Genomic DNA, 15,258 nt, shown 5'->3' with positions numbered 1-15,258 from the left:
CTACTCTGCTTAGCCAATGGACATATTGGACAATCTGCTGTGGAATTTATTTTCTGAGTCAACCCAAGTTTCTGCATGACTTGTAAAGATGGGTGACCTAGTCTTTGGTGCCAAAGTTCAGTATCTTTTGCCTTATCTGAAGACAATTTAGTACTATTGGTTGAGCACATATCATGAGACTTGACAATGTACAAGCTTCCTTCCTCTTTACCAATCCCCCTCACCTTGCCATTGTAAAGATCCTGAAATATACAAAAGTCAGGAAAGAAAGTGACAGAGCAGGATAGGCTCTTGGTTAGTTTGGAAACTGATATCAAGTTGTATTTGAAGTCCGAAACACATAAAACATTGTCAACTCGCAGCCCTTCTAGGAACTCAGCAATTCCTGTATGAGTGATTTTAGATTTTTCACCATTTGGCAAGTGAACCTGTTGATTACTAGAACAATTAATCTCCACGGAATCCTTTAACATGTCCAGATTAGATGCAATGTGATGAGTGGCACCAGAATCTATGATCCATTCCTTTGAAGAGAATGCAGATAATAGAGATGTAACAGTACCTGCCAGATTGTGCTGATTTGTGTGTTCCTTCTTATCATTCATCATCTCCTGAATTTGTCTGTATTGTTCATCTGAAAACAAAGGAGCATTTCTCCCATATAGCTGCTGCAATTGTTTGTACTGTTCATCTGTGAAAACCTGATCACCAGCTCCATTCTTCATTGAGCAACTCCCTTCATTTTCAGTTGCATAGTGTCTCCTATCATCACTTACAACATTATTTGCATTAAAGTTCTTTTGTCTCTGAAATTGCGAGTTGTATGGCTTTTTGTTATTGTTTGCTGCATAGTTCCTTTTCCTAGAGTCATCATCAGGAGTCCCCTTTTGCTCCTCTGGACGACCAACCAACCAGTAGCAGTCTCCTTTTACATGTCCTCCTCGTCCACAATGATCGCACTTGACAAAGGGCTTTTTACCCCTATATGGTTGTCCTCTATTGATTTGCATGGCAAGATGTTCACTCTTTCCTCCAATAGCTGGAAAAGGACATGATCTTTGACTCTCATCCTCACTAATCATGGCATACGCTTGATTTAGTGATGGTTCAATAGTTTTGAGCAATAATTGCCTGCGTACTTGCTCATAAGAATCATTCAAACCACTAAGAAATTGCAGTAATCTCTGGCCCTGAAGGTGTTCAATGTAATCCCTAGATTTCACGCAATCACACCTAGGTGTGGGAACCAAATCATCATATTCAGCCCAAAGTTCTCTTAGCCTTGTAAAATACGTAGCTATAGAATCAGTTCCTTGCGATATCATCGCGATCTCTCGATGTAACTGAAAAATTCGAATTCTATTGACTTTATCGAACCTCTCCTTCAGATCCTCCCATACCAGATGTGCATTTGACGAATACACAATCCCACTGAGAAGATGCATAGAAACTGTGTTCATAATCCAGGATAAAACAATCGCATTACAAGTCTCCCAATCTTCATGTAGATCAGTACCGAATTGCTCCTTCCTACAGGTCCCGTTAACAAATCCCAATTTCCTTTTTGCTTGCAAGGCTATCGTCATAGATCGTCTCCATAACCCGTAATTTTCAGATCCAGTCAATTTTGTGGGAATCAACACCGATCCTGGAGTATCTGACGGGTGAACAAACAATGGATGTGTGTTATTGATTTTTTCAGTAATTACCTGAGTCTGTCGATCTTCAGCTGGTTCTGTTTCTAAGTTTCCAGCCATTTCTTATTCGCAATTGAAGAATCTATTTGTTTGAGCGTGTAATTCCAGTCAACACTGCTCTGATACCATGTTAGATTTCATACTTAGCTTGTAAGCTCAAGCTACATTAATGGCGGAAGCATTTTGAGAGAAGATAGAAGAGAGAAATTTATTTCATATCAAACTAAAACTATAAAGGCACATACAAGTATTTATAGTGTGATTTAACTGATCATCACAGCTGGACACTTTAGCATTATAGTTAGTTACTAGTCTAACCAACTTTCTACTTCCACTAACTACAGCTAACAACTAATTAACATTTAAGTGTCATCTTAACTAACTAGCTTCAATAACTTACTATTACAAGAAAAATATTTCTAGATGAAGTGTGACCAAGTCTTCATAAACGATATCATCAACGGATCTAGTGCAGTGGATGAGGCTGCTTTCCTTTTAATCAAAGATCTTGAGTTTGAATTTTTTTTTATGACAAGGAAAACCCGCAGCCGCTATATATGGAAAAATCCTTGATAGAAAGCGCTTCCCTCCGAATGAAGTTTTACATGGCTCGAATCCAAAGTAATTAAATTTCAATACAGATATCAAATATCATATTTTAAAAAACAAAAGATCTTCACAAAATGATAAAGAAAAATTAGAATACTCCAAACCAAATTGTCCTTGATGCATTCTTTAAAAATTAACACTTTAAACCAATTCTTATCTACTCATATTATTTTTTTGAGAACTAAAATGTTGTAATTATGTGACTACACTACAAAGCACTATAGAACAAAAATAGATTAATTATTTCAAGGTTATAATAGATGATTGTGATAAAATCATAAGTATTCTTTTATTATCAATTAATATTTTTATATATGAATCCTGAAAATGAAACATCTTTTAGTAAAAGACACTTGATTAATGAAATGATTTTTTCTATGTCACTCAAAATTAATCAAGCTTCAAAATAAGCCTAAAAAAACAAAAAAAAAAAACATTTAAAGAAAAATGTTGAATTATTAGTGCTAATTAAATACATGTGAAATCATGGAAGGATTGGTCCACTTCTAGTTCAAGTGTCTCCTAGGAAAATTCCAAAACTTTGATGAAAATGACTAAATGAATAATATTAGTATAGAAAATGTTCTTTTTCTTTTATTTTTCAAATCCACCTAAGTTTTCAATATGCAAGTACTAAACAAATAAAAAACAAGATAATTTGAATAATATATGATTAAGTAAAAGTATAAGCATACACTGTCCATTAATAAGATGATGATTTGATTTTCTTATTTATGCATGTATATATTATCTATCAAGCGTTTCAGAATGGTAAGATTAATATCTAAAGTTCAAGATTCAGATGACGAAAAAAAATAAAGTCTTAATCAAGATAATTTTATTTTAATATATTTTACCTAACGAGAATCCATATCAACTCGATATATAAATCAAATATATAACATTATCATCAATAATAAATATGTCGATGAAAGACAAAATAATTTTTTGTTCAATTAAAATATGGACCGTCGTTGACTTACAAAAGATACCAAGTCTTCCATGTTTGGACAAAATTAGCCTGCCTTTGAGAAACACATTTAATTGCAAATACTTCATCCGTCTTAAATTATTTGTTGTGTGTTTTTACACATTTTTTTAAAAAAAATATTGATTAGAATTTTATAGTTATCTTATCCTTATTTTTATTATAATATATAATCTCTTTGATGTTTCTTATACTTTAACTATCGTATATTTTGTTGTAGTTAGTATTCTGTATGTTTGTGATGCTTTCATTTATGTTTATTTTCTTCCTGAATTACTTTGGATTATTCTTTTTAGCCGAGGGTCTATCAGAAAAAAAATTCTCTATCTTTGAGGTAGGGTAAGATTTGCATACACTCTATTTTTTCCAAATTTCACTTTCTGAGATTATGTTGTTATTATTATTGTAGAGTAATATATAATCATTTTCATTGAATATTTACTTTATTTATGTGTCTATTACCCAATGGCCAATATTATTTAAGTGTTAGTAATCTTCAACAATTATTATTATTAAAGGTAAAATGATGAGAGGAAATTCTTTTTTTTTTTTAAATAATAATACTAAATAATTTGAGATAACTAATTTTAAAAATTACGATAAAAATAATTTGAGAAGGAGGAAAGTAGTTGTGTCTTTCATATCATTGAATTTGTACCTTTTTTTCGAAATTGAAATCATCCAAATGAACGCATTAATTTCCGCCCACAATTTCAGAAAATTTCTAAATTAATGGAACAGCAAATTAGGTATAAATATTAAAATTGGCAAGCTCACAAAATTTTATATCTTTTCAAACTCAAAACCACCATTGACTTTTTAGAGAATTTTTTAATTTGGTAGTTACATAAAATGTGTGAATTGTTAAAAGATATACTATGTATTTAAAGTTAGGACGGAGATTTGAAATTACATATAAAACACTTTAAACTTTTAACCACCAAAAAATGTGGTACAGCAAATAGGGTTGTTTTTTCCTTAATTAGGAATCTCAAGTTCAAATCCTAAATGCGACACAACTTAATTGTGCCTGAATCTAATGAACTAATACAATTAATACATTAATGTAAATATTGAATACGGATAAATTTTATCCCATTTATTTTTATAGATCGATCATGAAATATGCATGGTCGGTGTTAAAATAGAAATCTTGTCTCTTACTAATTTAATTAATTTATTAAATTTAGATTTAGAGAATCAAGGTGCAATGTCGGTCACCTAGGTTTGATTTTTATTAAGAAAAAAAAACTAATTTTAAGACTTTTTTTGTGATATTTAATTGGTCAATTTTACATTGAAATTTGAGCTTCCCAACAATCTACTCAATTAATTGCACATGTACTACTTGTAATGGTTTTTATCTTTTTCTTGGAACTTTCTCATTCATTCACTTTTATTTGTCTATTATTATAAAATTTTGTTTTTCACTTATTAAAAAAAATTATATTTTATTATTAATATTAATTAAGTAGTTATTTCTAAAATTTATATTACAAATCAATTAATAGAAACAGTGTGGTGAAATAATAATGTGAATCTTTTAAATAAGCATGTCAAATATTTCATTTGTCTCTAATTACTTGTCCGCTTTTGAATTGACATACTTATTAAGAAAATAATTATTGACATAGTAAGTTTATCATTTTACCCCTATTAATTATAAAGTAGATGCATTAAAAACTTAAGCTTTTCAAGAAGTTCTACATTTTTTAAAATAATTAATTGAGGATATAATAGGTAAAAAGAAAGTCGTCCTTTCTTGACTTGTCAAAATGATGGACAAGTAACTAGGGACGACTAAAAAAAAATATATACAAGTAATTAGGAACAGGAGAGAATAATATGACAAATAAAAAAAAAGGTTCATTTCTCTAATTTTTATATATGTACTACATATGGGAAGTTTGGTTTCCCGTAGGGTTGACATTGGGATGCGTGCTTTAGTTAATGCCTTGTTTTTAGGTTCATGGGGAAGAGGTTGTATGTGGAATATTTTTTTCGTGTGAAGGTGTTAAATCGGAGATAAAGTTTAAGAGGAAACTTTGGTCTAGACTCAAAAATAAGTTATATCGATTTTTATGGTTATAAAGTATTTTATTAAGATTAAATTAAGAAATTATCCTTTTTAACTTATGTACTTAAATATCTTTAGTAAGGGATCTGTCGCATCCTAATAATATGTTGAACTATAGAGAGACGAGAGTATATGTTTATTACTTTCAAAAGTAGTTATTACTAAGGACAAAATAAAAAAATATATATATACTCAACTATATCTTAATTTCTAAAATGATAAACCAACCAAAGTAAAATTAGTTAGATTTATGTTATTTTATATTTATTGTTGCTTATGAGTCATGACAATCATAAGTTTTGAAAAATAGGGAGACGTTATTTAGTAGCATGATTACAAATATAAAAAAAATAGATTGAAAACATTATTTTCTCATTTATTTTTTTACTTTTTTTTAGAACAGACTAAAAATGATATAAACTCTAACGATCAGGATATTTGTAATCCCAATGACACGTACAAGTACTTCTCATGGATTTATTGTCTTTACAACTTGAAAAAAGAAACTCCTCTTTAAATCGATTTTGGCAAAATATTTTTGCAAGGTGGTGATTCTTTCACACAAGGAACATAATTCACAAAGGGTGTTCTACATTGGTTGGCAAAATAATTTAACTTTTGTCAAGGAATTTAATTAAATTCGTATTCGCGCCCAGGAAGTCCCAAATTATGAGGTAAAGCGTTCTCTAACAAAGGCAATTCTGTATCTAGAGAAATTCAAATTCGAGACCTTTGATTAAAAATGAAGGAGTACTTATCACTCCATCACTACTTCATTTAATTATTGCCATCTACTACTAAGTTACCATTTCATCTCCTTTAAATTTGATACAAAAGCTAGAAACGAAACGAAGAAATATTAATTTTGAAAAACATATAGCAATAGATGATACGTACCACAAATATAAGCAATAAGGAAAATAGAACAGCGGAAAGATACACCAAAGTTTTCCATTGAATAATTGAGTGAATAAAGTAGTCATTTTACCTTTATTTTATAATATAGACTTTGAGAGATTACAGTAATAAATAAAAATTATAATAGTAATCTTCTAGATTAATTACATTACTAATGTACCATTTCTATGCATTTATTCTAAATCCCACCTAATGTAATTACCTTACTGCCCAACTGATATTTCTTTTTGACATGACGTCAGTAGAACGTTAACCTTTTTTAAAATTTAAAAAAATGTATCTATATAAAATAGGAGAAGCAAAACATTTTATCAATAATGTGAATTCAAATTCAAATTAAAGTATTCTATTATAGTAGAATCATTTTTCTACAACATTTTATCAAAAGGAAATCAGGGACTTGATTTTTCATTTCACATTAGAAATTAAATTGTTCGACTCTCTCTACTCTACACATAGTACAAATTATAACTTTATCAATTGTACTAACTTTAAAATCAGATAGAGTAATTGTTTAGTTACAATAATTTCAGTTTTCTACTTATTGTACGAGATGCACACAAGCTGAACCGCCAATAAATCTCATAATATTAAGAGTAGTCAACCAAATATGTAAGTGAGGGATACTGGAGGAAATGTGTTTTAACATACCTATACATCAGAATCATCATCATCAGATGTAACTTCAGACTGAGAATCTGCATCCTCTTCTTCATCTTCCTCATCATCATATTCGTCGATTTTTATAGTGCTTTTGACAGTCATCTTTGACAATGCTGCAGTCTTGCTAGCCCTCTGTGACCGAGTACTCGTTACAATAGGATGAGTTGGAACAACAGATTGCAAGAGTTCTTCATCTGATGAAGATTCTTCTACTTCCTTAGCTCGTCTCCTTGTACGAGTTGCTCTAGTTGATTTTGGTGCTGGTGTTGGCAGTACTTCCATCGACTCATCCTCGTCTAGTGTAATATCAAGATCCAACTTTCCTGAGACGTGATAAAAACACGTTAATGAAATTAACATAAGCAAATGTATATCTAAGAGATTCAACTGACTATGAAAAGCATCCGAGGGAATAAATCCATTTAACAAAATATCAACAAAGGAATTAGCTTATATGAGCTCAGAGTAAAACTTGCAATAATAATGAGTATGACTCGATGGAAGCATCATCAAGAGCTGATGAAGAAAAATGACATAGTAATTGATGTATCAAAGCCACTAAACGAAAAGTAGTTACCTAAAATACGTTGAACTTCATCAGATGATAGCTTCAGGTCGGGAGATTTGTCTAAACCCCTTAGTCTCTCAGCCATCTGTTTCAACTCCTTAAGAAGCTCTTTTTCAGCTAGTAAGGTAACACGATTCAACAGTTGCCTCATTAACTTAACAGCCTCTTGTTCTGTCGGTCTAAAGTGAAGCAAGAATAGTGTCTTGCACAGTGCAGAAACGTATGCTTTCTCTGAAGCTGTCTTCTTTGGATGGAAGCTGGCCACCTTGAAAGACGACCCAAAAAAATATTCATTGCATTGAACAGAACAGGAACACTGGTAAAACCGTAATAGTACACAGATATGTTTGTTAAACTAAGTAGGATGAGGGCGCTGAAGAGGAAGCTGTGAATAAATACCTCGGCAGCAATACGGATCGCAAGCCCTTCTTCCCCACTCTCGTACACAGAAGAAGGTTCAGCAGAATCATTGTGGTTTTCATTATCATTTTCGTTGGCTGGTGCAGTTTCCTCATAATACAAGGGAGCCTGCATCATCTGCACCATAAAACGTGATGCTTGGGTAGCACGCTTTCGCATGTTAGAGACCATGAATGAAGATCCTGTGGCATTGCCATTGATGCCTGGCCACAAAGAACGCATAACCGGCATGAAAACCTTGGATAAACATTTCTGCATTGCAAATCAGAAGTTTTATTTAATAACATAAAAAAACAGATCTATCCAATTCTCGTATATTTTGCATGCACAAATTTGAAATTCTACAAACCTTGTGATTTAACGAGAGGGATGGATAATGCTCAAAGAATACAGAAAGGCACTGCTTTAACCTGTGAGGTAAGCTATTATCAGATGGATTTTCAGAAGATGAATACAAAATAAAGTGAACAGCAAAGAGATTTACCTCTCAAGTTGCTTATTCTCACTACAGAAATACAAGTTTATGAGCTTAGCTAATAGCAGAGGATTTGACAATGTAGGTATGCTTGGAAACTTCTTACTTAGCAGAAGAATCTTAGCAAATCCCTCACCAAGAACTGTTTGAACTGTCTCATGTTCATCACCGTCATCAGAATCACCTGAATTGTGCTTCTCCAGTCCAGCATATAACAGGTCAAGTAATTCTATCTCCAAATCCTCACTTCCAATACTGAACTTAATATCAGATAAATTTATTTTATGATCTTGGAGTTGTGATGAGAGATCCTGGTTCATTGCTTTATCAACTATATTAGGAGCATGCCACAGTCCAAGATCAATCAATGCCTTAGAAGCCATAACAGTAATTGAAGAAGGGCCCTTAACAAAAGAAGATCTTAGTTGCTTTACTAAATCTTCACTAGGTCTCCTTTCTAACAATCCAAAGAGACCAAGGCACCTAATAGCAGCCCTCTGAACATCAAAGTGGACATGTTTTGCCTGCATTTCACAACAACACAAAATATCTCAGAATTCTGTTTAGGAGATAACGGAGGAACAAGCAACATGAAACTGCAAGGTTATGGCAATTCATCCATCTCATTACCAGAATGCAAGTGAAAGATGGAAGAAAATGAGGAGCTAGCAGACAAAATAGCTGAGGCGAAAAGAAAGATTAGAAAAGGTAACTTTTCAAAGATACAGACCCCAGGAAGCAATACAGAATGCAAAACTTCAGTTGGTTCTATTGCTTTCCCATGCATCCAGCGAAAAGACTGAGCATGTTCTAAGAGAAGGCTAATCACAGCAAGACAGTGCAGCCACTGCATGAAATCCGCAGTCCTCTCTCTGCAAGGTCTAGCAAGTTCCTCCACTACTAGTAAAACTACTTCTTCGAATTCTCCTGGAGCTGAATGGACTCTTCTTGTCAACTCTGCCACAGCAGCAGCCCAATCTTTATCACCACCAAGATTGATACCATCTCCTATGACAACCTCATTGTCATGCTCATCTAATTCATGATCAAGAGGTATGTGAAGTAACTCCTGCAGAAATCCATTCGCAACCCTTCTGTTGGTAATGTCAGAAAAATCAAGCATCGCACCAAGCAATAGCAGCTGACGAGAGGCAAATCGGTAATTGATTCCTGCAATAATCAAGTACTATCATTGATAGCACAAAATGGAAGGAAAAGATAACAGAGGACAGAGATCTAAAAAATTTAAGAACTACAAACAAGTTCCTCACCAGCAATTGTGTGAGCTTTAATCAATTCAACATAATCACCAATAGAAGCAGGAAGAACTCTGTCAAGAAGATCATTTTTATCTGATGCTTCTGCTGCATATACAGCAGATTCTGTGCCCATTGTTGTAGCAGCTTCAGAGCCCTTTGCCTGTTTGGTAATCATATTGAATATTAACAAGATGATAATAAGAAAACATTGGCACTACGCATCATCCAAATAAAAAGCTCATATACAGTAGCATATCTTTTGCGTGTGTAAGATAGGTTAATAGCAACAAACCCAGAATTAAACCTGCTATCTGTGACCCTAATTACCCAGAAACTTCATACGACCAATAGCAGTAAACGACAACTAGGTCTGCCTCTTCAGTTAAACAGAATACTCAAGCCTATGCTCAAATGTGTTGCTACATACTTCTACAGGAAAATTCAGAAGTAACCTGCATCTTTACTTTGGACCTTCATCATTAACATTCACATAATTCAAGCTGAGGACATAAATGACCTTAATAGACTTAGATAGTAGCAAAAGAACTTATCAGAGCAAGAATGACCAATTCGTCCTTATTCAGAGTACCAATTACATGTTCTTCTTTCACAAAAAATAGAAGTCAAATACAGAACTGATAATCTGAGTTATCATAAGAAATGAACTAATCAGGACAGCATGTAGTACATTATATAGCATAATGCATATGCTTCACAAATAATACACAACAGTTATATCACTAGCCTGTTATCATGCAGGTAATCAACATAGATTTGAACTGATTAAATCCCAAAATTTAGCAGAGCAAACCAAGGCTCTATAAGCTGGATCTATGAATTTTGAAATTAAGTGTGCACATATCACATTATGCTCTACCCCAATCAAGAAATATATATATATATATATATATAACTTCATTCCCTATCCGTATCATGCAATCCAAGCAAACCACTTTGGAAAGCACAAAACACATAAGAATTTACATCTAATCTATTCAACTGATGTCATCAATTTGTGATAAGCCACATTTTTTGTTGAATGATGTCCGTTTACGCTCATATAATTATGGTTAAACAAGTTAGGTTGTTCATTTATTTATGATTTTAATCTTCCAGTCAGGCTCTTGAAACATTATAGAGAAGGTAAATGTTGGAACTACAGAACAAATAACTTCCTATGTTTTAAGGAGTTTTAAGCAGCAAGATGTTACATCAAGACAGTTGAAGACATAACATGAGACCTGATAAACAAATAATAAATACCCACTTGTGCCTCCATTTGCAAGTGTCTGCAGACAGCTCTCCAGAAGAAAGCAACTTCTGCTTCCATGAGTTGGATGCTAAGATTGCATTGACCTGGTATGCGGAGAGAATATGCAACTAAATCTTAGAACTGTGTGCATTAATTGCTCCAGGGTTGATGAAACAATCAATTTTATGAAGAATAAAACAAAAAAAAATGAATATCTCTAGCAATATACATAACCTAAAGTTAAACTAAGTAAGCAATTTGTCATTCTAATCTTCGATTTCACAGAACTTAGATCAAGAACTACATTTAAACATAGTTTCTTATTAAAAACCAAAACCAATATCTTGCATTATGAACCAATATGCATACCAAGCCATTCTGAGAAAGCAAAAGAAGTAGCCATCAAATAGTTTAAATTTCTAAGATCAACCTTCGACAGCGTCATTATTTGATCTAAGAAACTGCCTCATACTTTGACCATCTTGTAACTTAATCAATCCTGCTTTTAATAGACTGTCCATTGCAGACTCTCCAACTGATTCATATGTTTCCACATCAAGATATTTAAGTAGTTCTAGTGGGTCCCCATTGCAACACTTGGTGAGCCACTCATCTTTCAGCATAATAAAGCACTCCCTTACAACAGATGAAGCACGATCAGCAAGCCCCCTCTCCAAAATAAGTGTTCTGAGCTTGATGCTGCAATATGTAGAAAACACTAACATGTCATAAGATACCCTATGAATTGGAACCTACTAAAATGAGTAGAAATAATTAGAGCATCTTTTTAACACAGCTGCATACATCTAGCCAATTGTATGATCAACCTTACACAATGAATCCATCATATGAATCTAAATGAAGTTGAATTTCATAAATACACAAGCACATATGTATTTATAATTTAAAACATTCTATGGTAACATACTTCAGTGTTAACATTCAAATTGTGCTACATGTTATACTTAGTTGAATAGTAATAGGACTTAACATAAAAATAAAAATAGTGAAAGGTCCTAACATAAAAATAAAAACAGTGAAAGGTCCTAACTCTTCCAACCTAAAGGCTAAAGCAACTGTAAATATCTACACAGCACTATGCATGTGATTTCGAATATATACTGTCAAGCAGAAAGAAGAAAAAGACAGAAGACACTGTGTGTGTGCACGCGCATGTGCATATGTATCACGCACACAGAAGGAGAGGGAGGGAGAGAGAGATTCAAAGCACCAAAGATTCAAAACCTTAGGCAGCCTAATGGTTATAAATCAGAAAACACGACTCTCAAGCATGTGTATGAAGTTAGATTTTCTAAAGTATACCAGATATGAGGGGTACACATTTGAATCAACATGCATATGGTACCATTTTCCAACTAACTATGTATTCTGATAACAAGGCTTCACTGACTGATAAAACATCTGGCTTATGGTCACAGCACAACAAAAAAAAATCAAAGAGGCATGTGTCCCTTTTGGTTCTGAATTAAGTTATGCAAATCTAAGCTACAATACTTTCAGAGTTAATGCACTAACATGTGAATGGAATTTAACAAGATATCAGGATTACAAAAGATTCTCAGCGGAACATTTGTCCAGGTAAAATAAGTGGCCATCACGAATTTTGTGTTTGGAGCTACTTGTATGCTTGTCAGAAACCCTCTCATATTATAATGTCCCAGCAACAGTTTCTACTGATGTAAAAGTAGGAGACGAATCTGGTAATATTAACAGACTACTCTAAAAAAAGGGATATGTTATAGAATTCTCTTGATATTGACCGAGAAGCAAACAAGGGCATGACCACATGAGATACTTGGATAGTTGGATATAGATGAGGCTTCTTGTTTATTTTAGGACAAAATGCGAGAAGTTAATTGAAGTCAGCAACAGGAGAATATCAGGGAGAGAAATCAGTTTGACTGACACCAATAAAAATTCTCTGTGTACACATAACCACAGACACGAAGTATATTCTTTGCAGGAATTTTGATGATAGATGAAAGCTGCACAAAGTAATGGAGAATACACATTTCTCAGTGATCCCCAAGAAAAGAATGAATATCATCCCAAGACGAAGCAAGGGGAAGTCAAAGATGATGCATATAAGCAATGGCTTAAAGTTACCTAAGGCTCTGCAGGGGAAATTTACTAGCAATGACGCAATAAGCTGCTTTGCGTACTGATTCACTCACATCCAGGGTACACTCAATTATTGCTGCAGAAGATGCATGAGATGGAGGAAGGCATAAGACAATTGTTCTACGGACATCCTGCAAAAAATGCAACATAGAGGAATTCATCAATTCATTTGGATGTAGTTACATTAAGACCTATCAGGAAGTTTCAATTGACGAAGTAAAATATGCATGGATGGCCAGATACTGTAGATTCTTCACTAGTATTAGGTAATGTATAGACAAAATGAGTTGCAATGTTACATAATGATAGTTTTGAGTGATACTTATTGAAGTATGATGCGTCATTTTCATCAAAGGAGAATACATTGCTTACACATAGAGATAAAAAGACTCACCACATTTTGTTCAAGAGGAAGTGTCTCCAGAAATAGTTCTAAAATATCAACATTTTCTGTGTCATTCACGAACCGTGAAAGCGCCCTCACAGAAAAAGTACGAACAGCAGCAACCTTATCACCAACACGCAATTTCATGCACTCTAAAACTTCATCCCAAAGATCAGAGCTGACTTCTGTGTCATCTGGCAATCGTATTATGATCTAGAAGAAAAGAAAATCCTTAAGGAGATTACTACTTACAAGAAGATATCAATTATTCTACAACTGATCAAGTTAAAGTTGGACAAAAACAGAAGAAAGTATAAGCTCATATACTTTCATAAGAAAGAGAAACTCCTAAGATCAAAAGTAACCAAATTTTGAAAGAGAGAAGGGAAATTACTTACTCTTTGGATTAAACTCTAAACAAGAGAAAACATATAGTGATATTACATAGATCATTTAGTATGAGAAAATTTGAATTCAATCAACTATACCCAGTTACAAGCTAGTTGGGGTCAGCTGTATGAATCATTTAAAAGGAATTCACTCTTTTCGGGCAATTTCATTACAATAGTAATAATTATATTTAAAAACAAATTAAGAGTTCTTTGTAGCTAGAGATTCTATCTCTCATACATGACCTAACACAAATACGATTTCTAACCAAGGAAATGGAATCCTAGCAAATATCAAACTTAATGTAAGTGTAGTACAACTAAATCAAAACCTCAATTAACTGGTATTACCAATATGGATCTTTAACTTTTTTTCTAATCTTACATAAATTTAACCAATCCAAGAGAACATAAATCATTTTCAACTATTTCTTTACTAGTGTTTTTAAGTCTACCTAGTCCCTTTTAAGCATTTTATAACCATCATGGTGTCTCTCATTTTATCACTATGTTTGCTACTTACACCCTCTCTGAGATGTGATTGTTTCTAGTTATAAACTAATAACAACAGAGTCAAGTTAGTCTGAGGTTCTTCCTCTACACAAGAATAAATAAGCTTTAGAGCACGTTATTCCTCTCTTTATAACATGAATGTCTCCCAAAAACTCAAATTGATGACAACAATATAGTGAAATACGAAAGTTGGCTTCGAGTGCAAGTGCAGTAAGTGTCATAAACGCTAAAAAGAAGTTTCCTAATATCTATAGCAGGTAAAAGTTCAGATTTTCAGATTTGAGGTGTGGGCAAAGCTGCACTTTTTAATACATTCATCACTCCCGTCAGATACCATATAGGACGTATTTGCTTTGTACTCTACTCATCTTCTTCTTTTGGCTGTCTTACTTTCTTATAATCGTGCTTCTAATTATTCTCTCTACCCCATGACAGGGGTAAGGTCCGGGTACATCCTACCCTCCCGGACCCCACTTGGGGGATTCAATGGGTAATTGTTGTTGTACACTATAGGAAGTGTGTAAAACAGTAGCCAAAAGAAGCAATATGCTCAAGGAGATCTCTTCTTGGTTCATATTAATGTGCTTTAAGGAACTACCTTGCATCACAACACTATTTACTTATCAGAATTCAAAACAAAATAGAATCTTCCTGCTCTCGCGCTCTCTACTCAGCAAATTGACAATTGTCAAGTATTTGAAACCTAGAGTTCGAAAACTTCCCTATCCAATGCTTAGTTCAAACATGTATGCAAAATAGGCGCACAAAAATGCATAAAGTACACTTTTTTCACATATTTTAGAACTTTTAACCGTACATACCTCAGAAATTATCTGGCAAGCCCTAATCCTAGCAGTCTTATTGGCTGCTACAGCTGCCACAAGCAAAAAATTCACAAAAATC

The 15,258-nt window shown here is 33.3% G+C and overlaps 2 protein-coding genes across 2 annotated transcripts in view; both read right to left on the bottom strand.

Annotated features, from left to right (window-relative positions):
- Positions 1-108: 108 nt before the first annotated feature.
- On the bottom strand, positions 109-2,085 carry LOC102597431 (uncharacterized). Its single transcript, XM_006352384.2, has 2 exons — positions 563-2,085; positions 109-242 (listed from the first exon to the last, which is right to left on the bottom strand). Exons 1-2 carry the CDS (start codon positions 1,755-1,757, stop codon positions 208-210), a joined length of 1,230 nt encoding a protein of 409 aa, XP_006352446.1. The 5' UTR covers positions 1,758-2,085; the 3' UTR covers positions 109-207.
- Positions 2,086-6,665: 4,580 nt separating this feature from the next.
- The window catches only part of LOC102597105 (condensin complex subunit 3), a 9,216-nt gene continuing 623 nt past the window's right edge, over positions 6,666-15,258 (bottom strand). The window contains exons 2-13 of the mRNA XM_006352383.2: positions 15,177-15,212; positions 13,463-13,666; positions 13,054-13,199; positions 11,357-11,625; positions 10,942-11,030; positions 9,687-9,834; positions 9,146-9,585; positions 8,425-8,939; positions 8,290-8,350; positions 7,920-8,192; positions 7,530-7,785; positions 6,666-7,275 (exon numbers count right to left, since the gene is read on the bottom strand). Coding sequence (XP_006352445.1) covers positions 6,941-7,275; positions 7,530-7,785; positions 7,920-8,192; positions 8,290-8,350; positions 8,425-8,939; positions 9,146-9,585; positions 9,687-9,834; positions 10,942-11,030; positions 11,357-11,625; positions 13,054-13,199; positions 13,463-13,666; positions 15,177-15,212 — 2,772 coding nt within the window. The 3' untranslated portion in view covers positions 6,666-6,940. The remainder of the gene's footprint in view (positions 7,276-7,529; positions 7,786-7,919; positions 8,193-8,289; positions 8,351-8,424; positions 8,940-9,145; positions 9,586-9,686; positions 9,835-10,941; positions 11,031-11,356; positions 11,626-13,053; positions 13,200-13,462; positions 13,667-15,176; positions 15,213-15,258) is intronic.

Source organism: Solanum tuberosum, unplaced genomic scaffold (assembly GCF_000226075.1).
Source record: "Solanum tuberosum cultivar DM 1-3 516 R44 unplaced genomic scaffold, SolTub_3.0 scf00148, whole genome shotgun sequence".
Classification (NCBI taxonomy): Eukaryota; Viridiplantae; Streptophyta; class Magnoliopsida; order Solanales; family Solanaceae; genus Solanum; species Solanum tuberosum.
The sequence above is the reverse complement of the archived record's forward strand: the minus strand, read 5'-3'. Positions and strand labels throughout refer to the sequence as shown.

Bases quoted from the DNA above. Each gene is read 5' to 3' on its own strand.
- LOC102597431 (XM_006352384.2), bottom strand. From the start codon at position 1,757: ATGGCTGGAAACTTAGAAACAGAACCAGCTGAAGATCGACAGACTCAG. The intron at 243-562 runs GTACTGTTACAT...TGTATATTTCAG, and splicing joins AAATCAGCACAATCTGGCAG to GATCTTTACAATGGCAAGGT.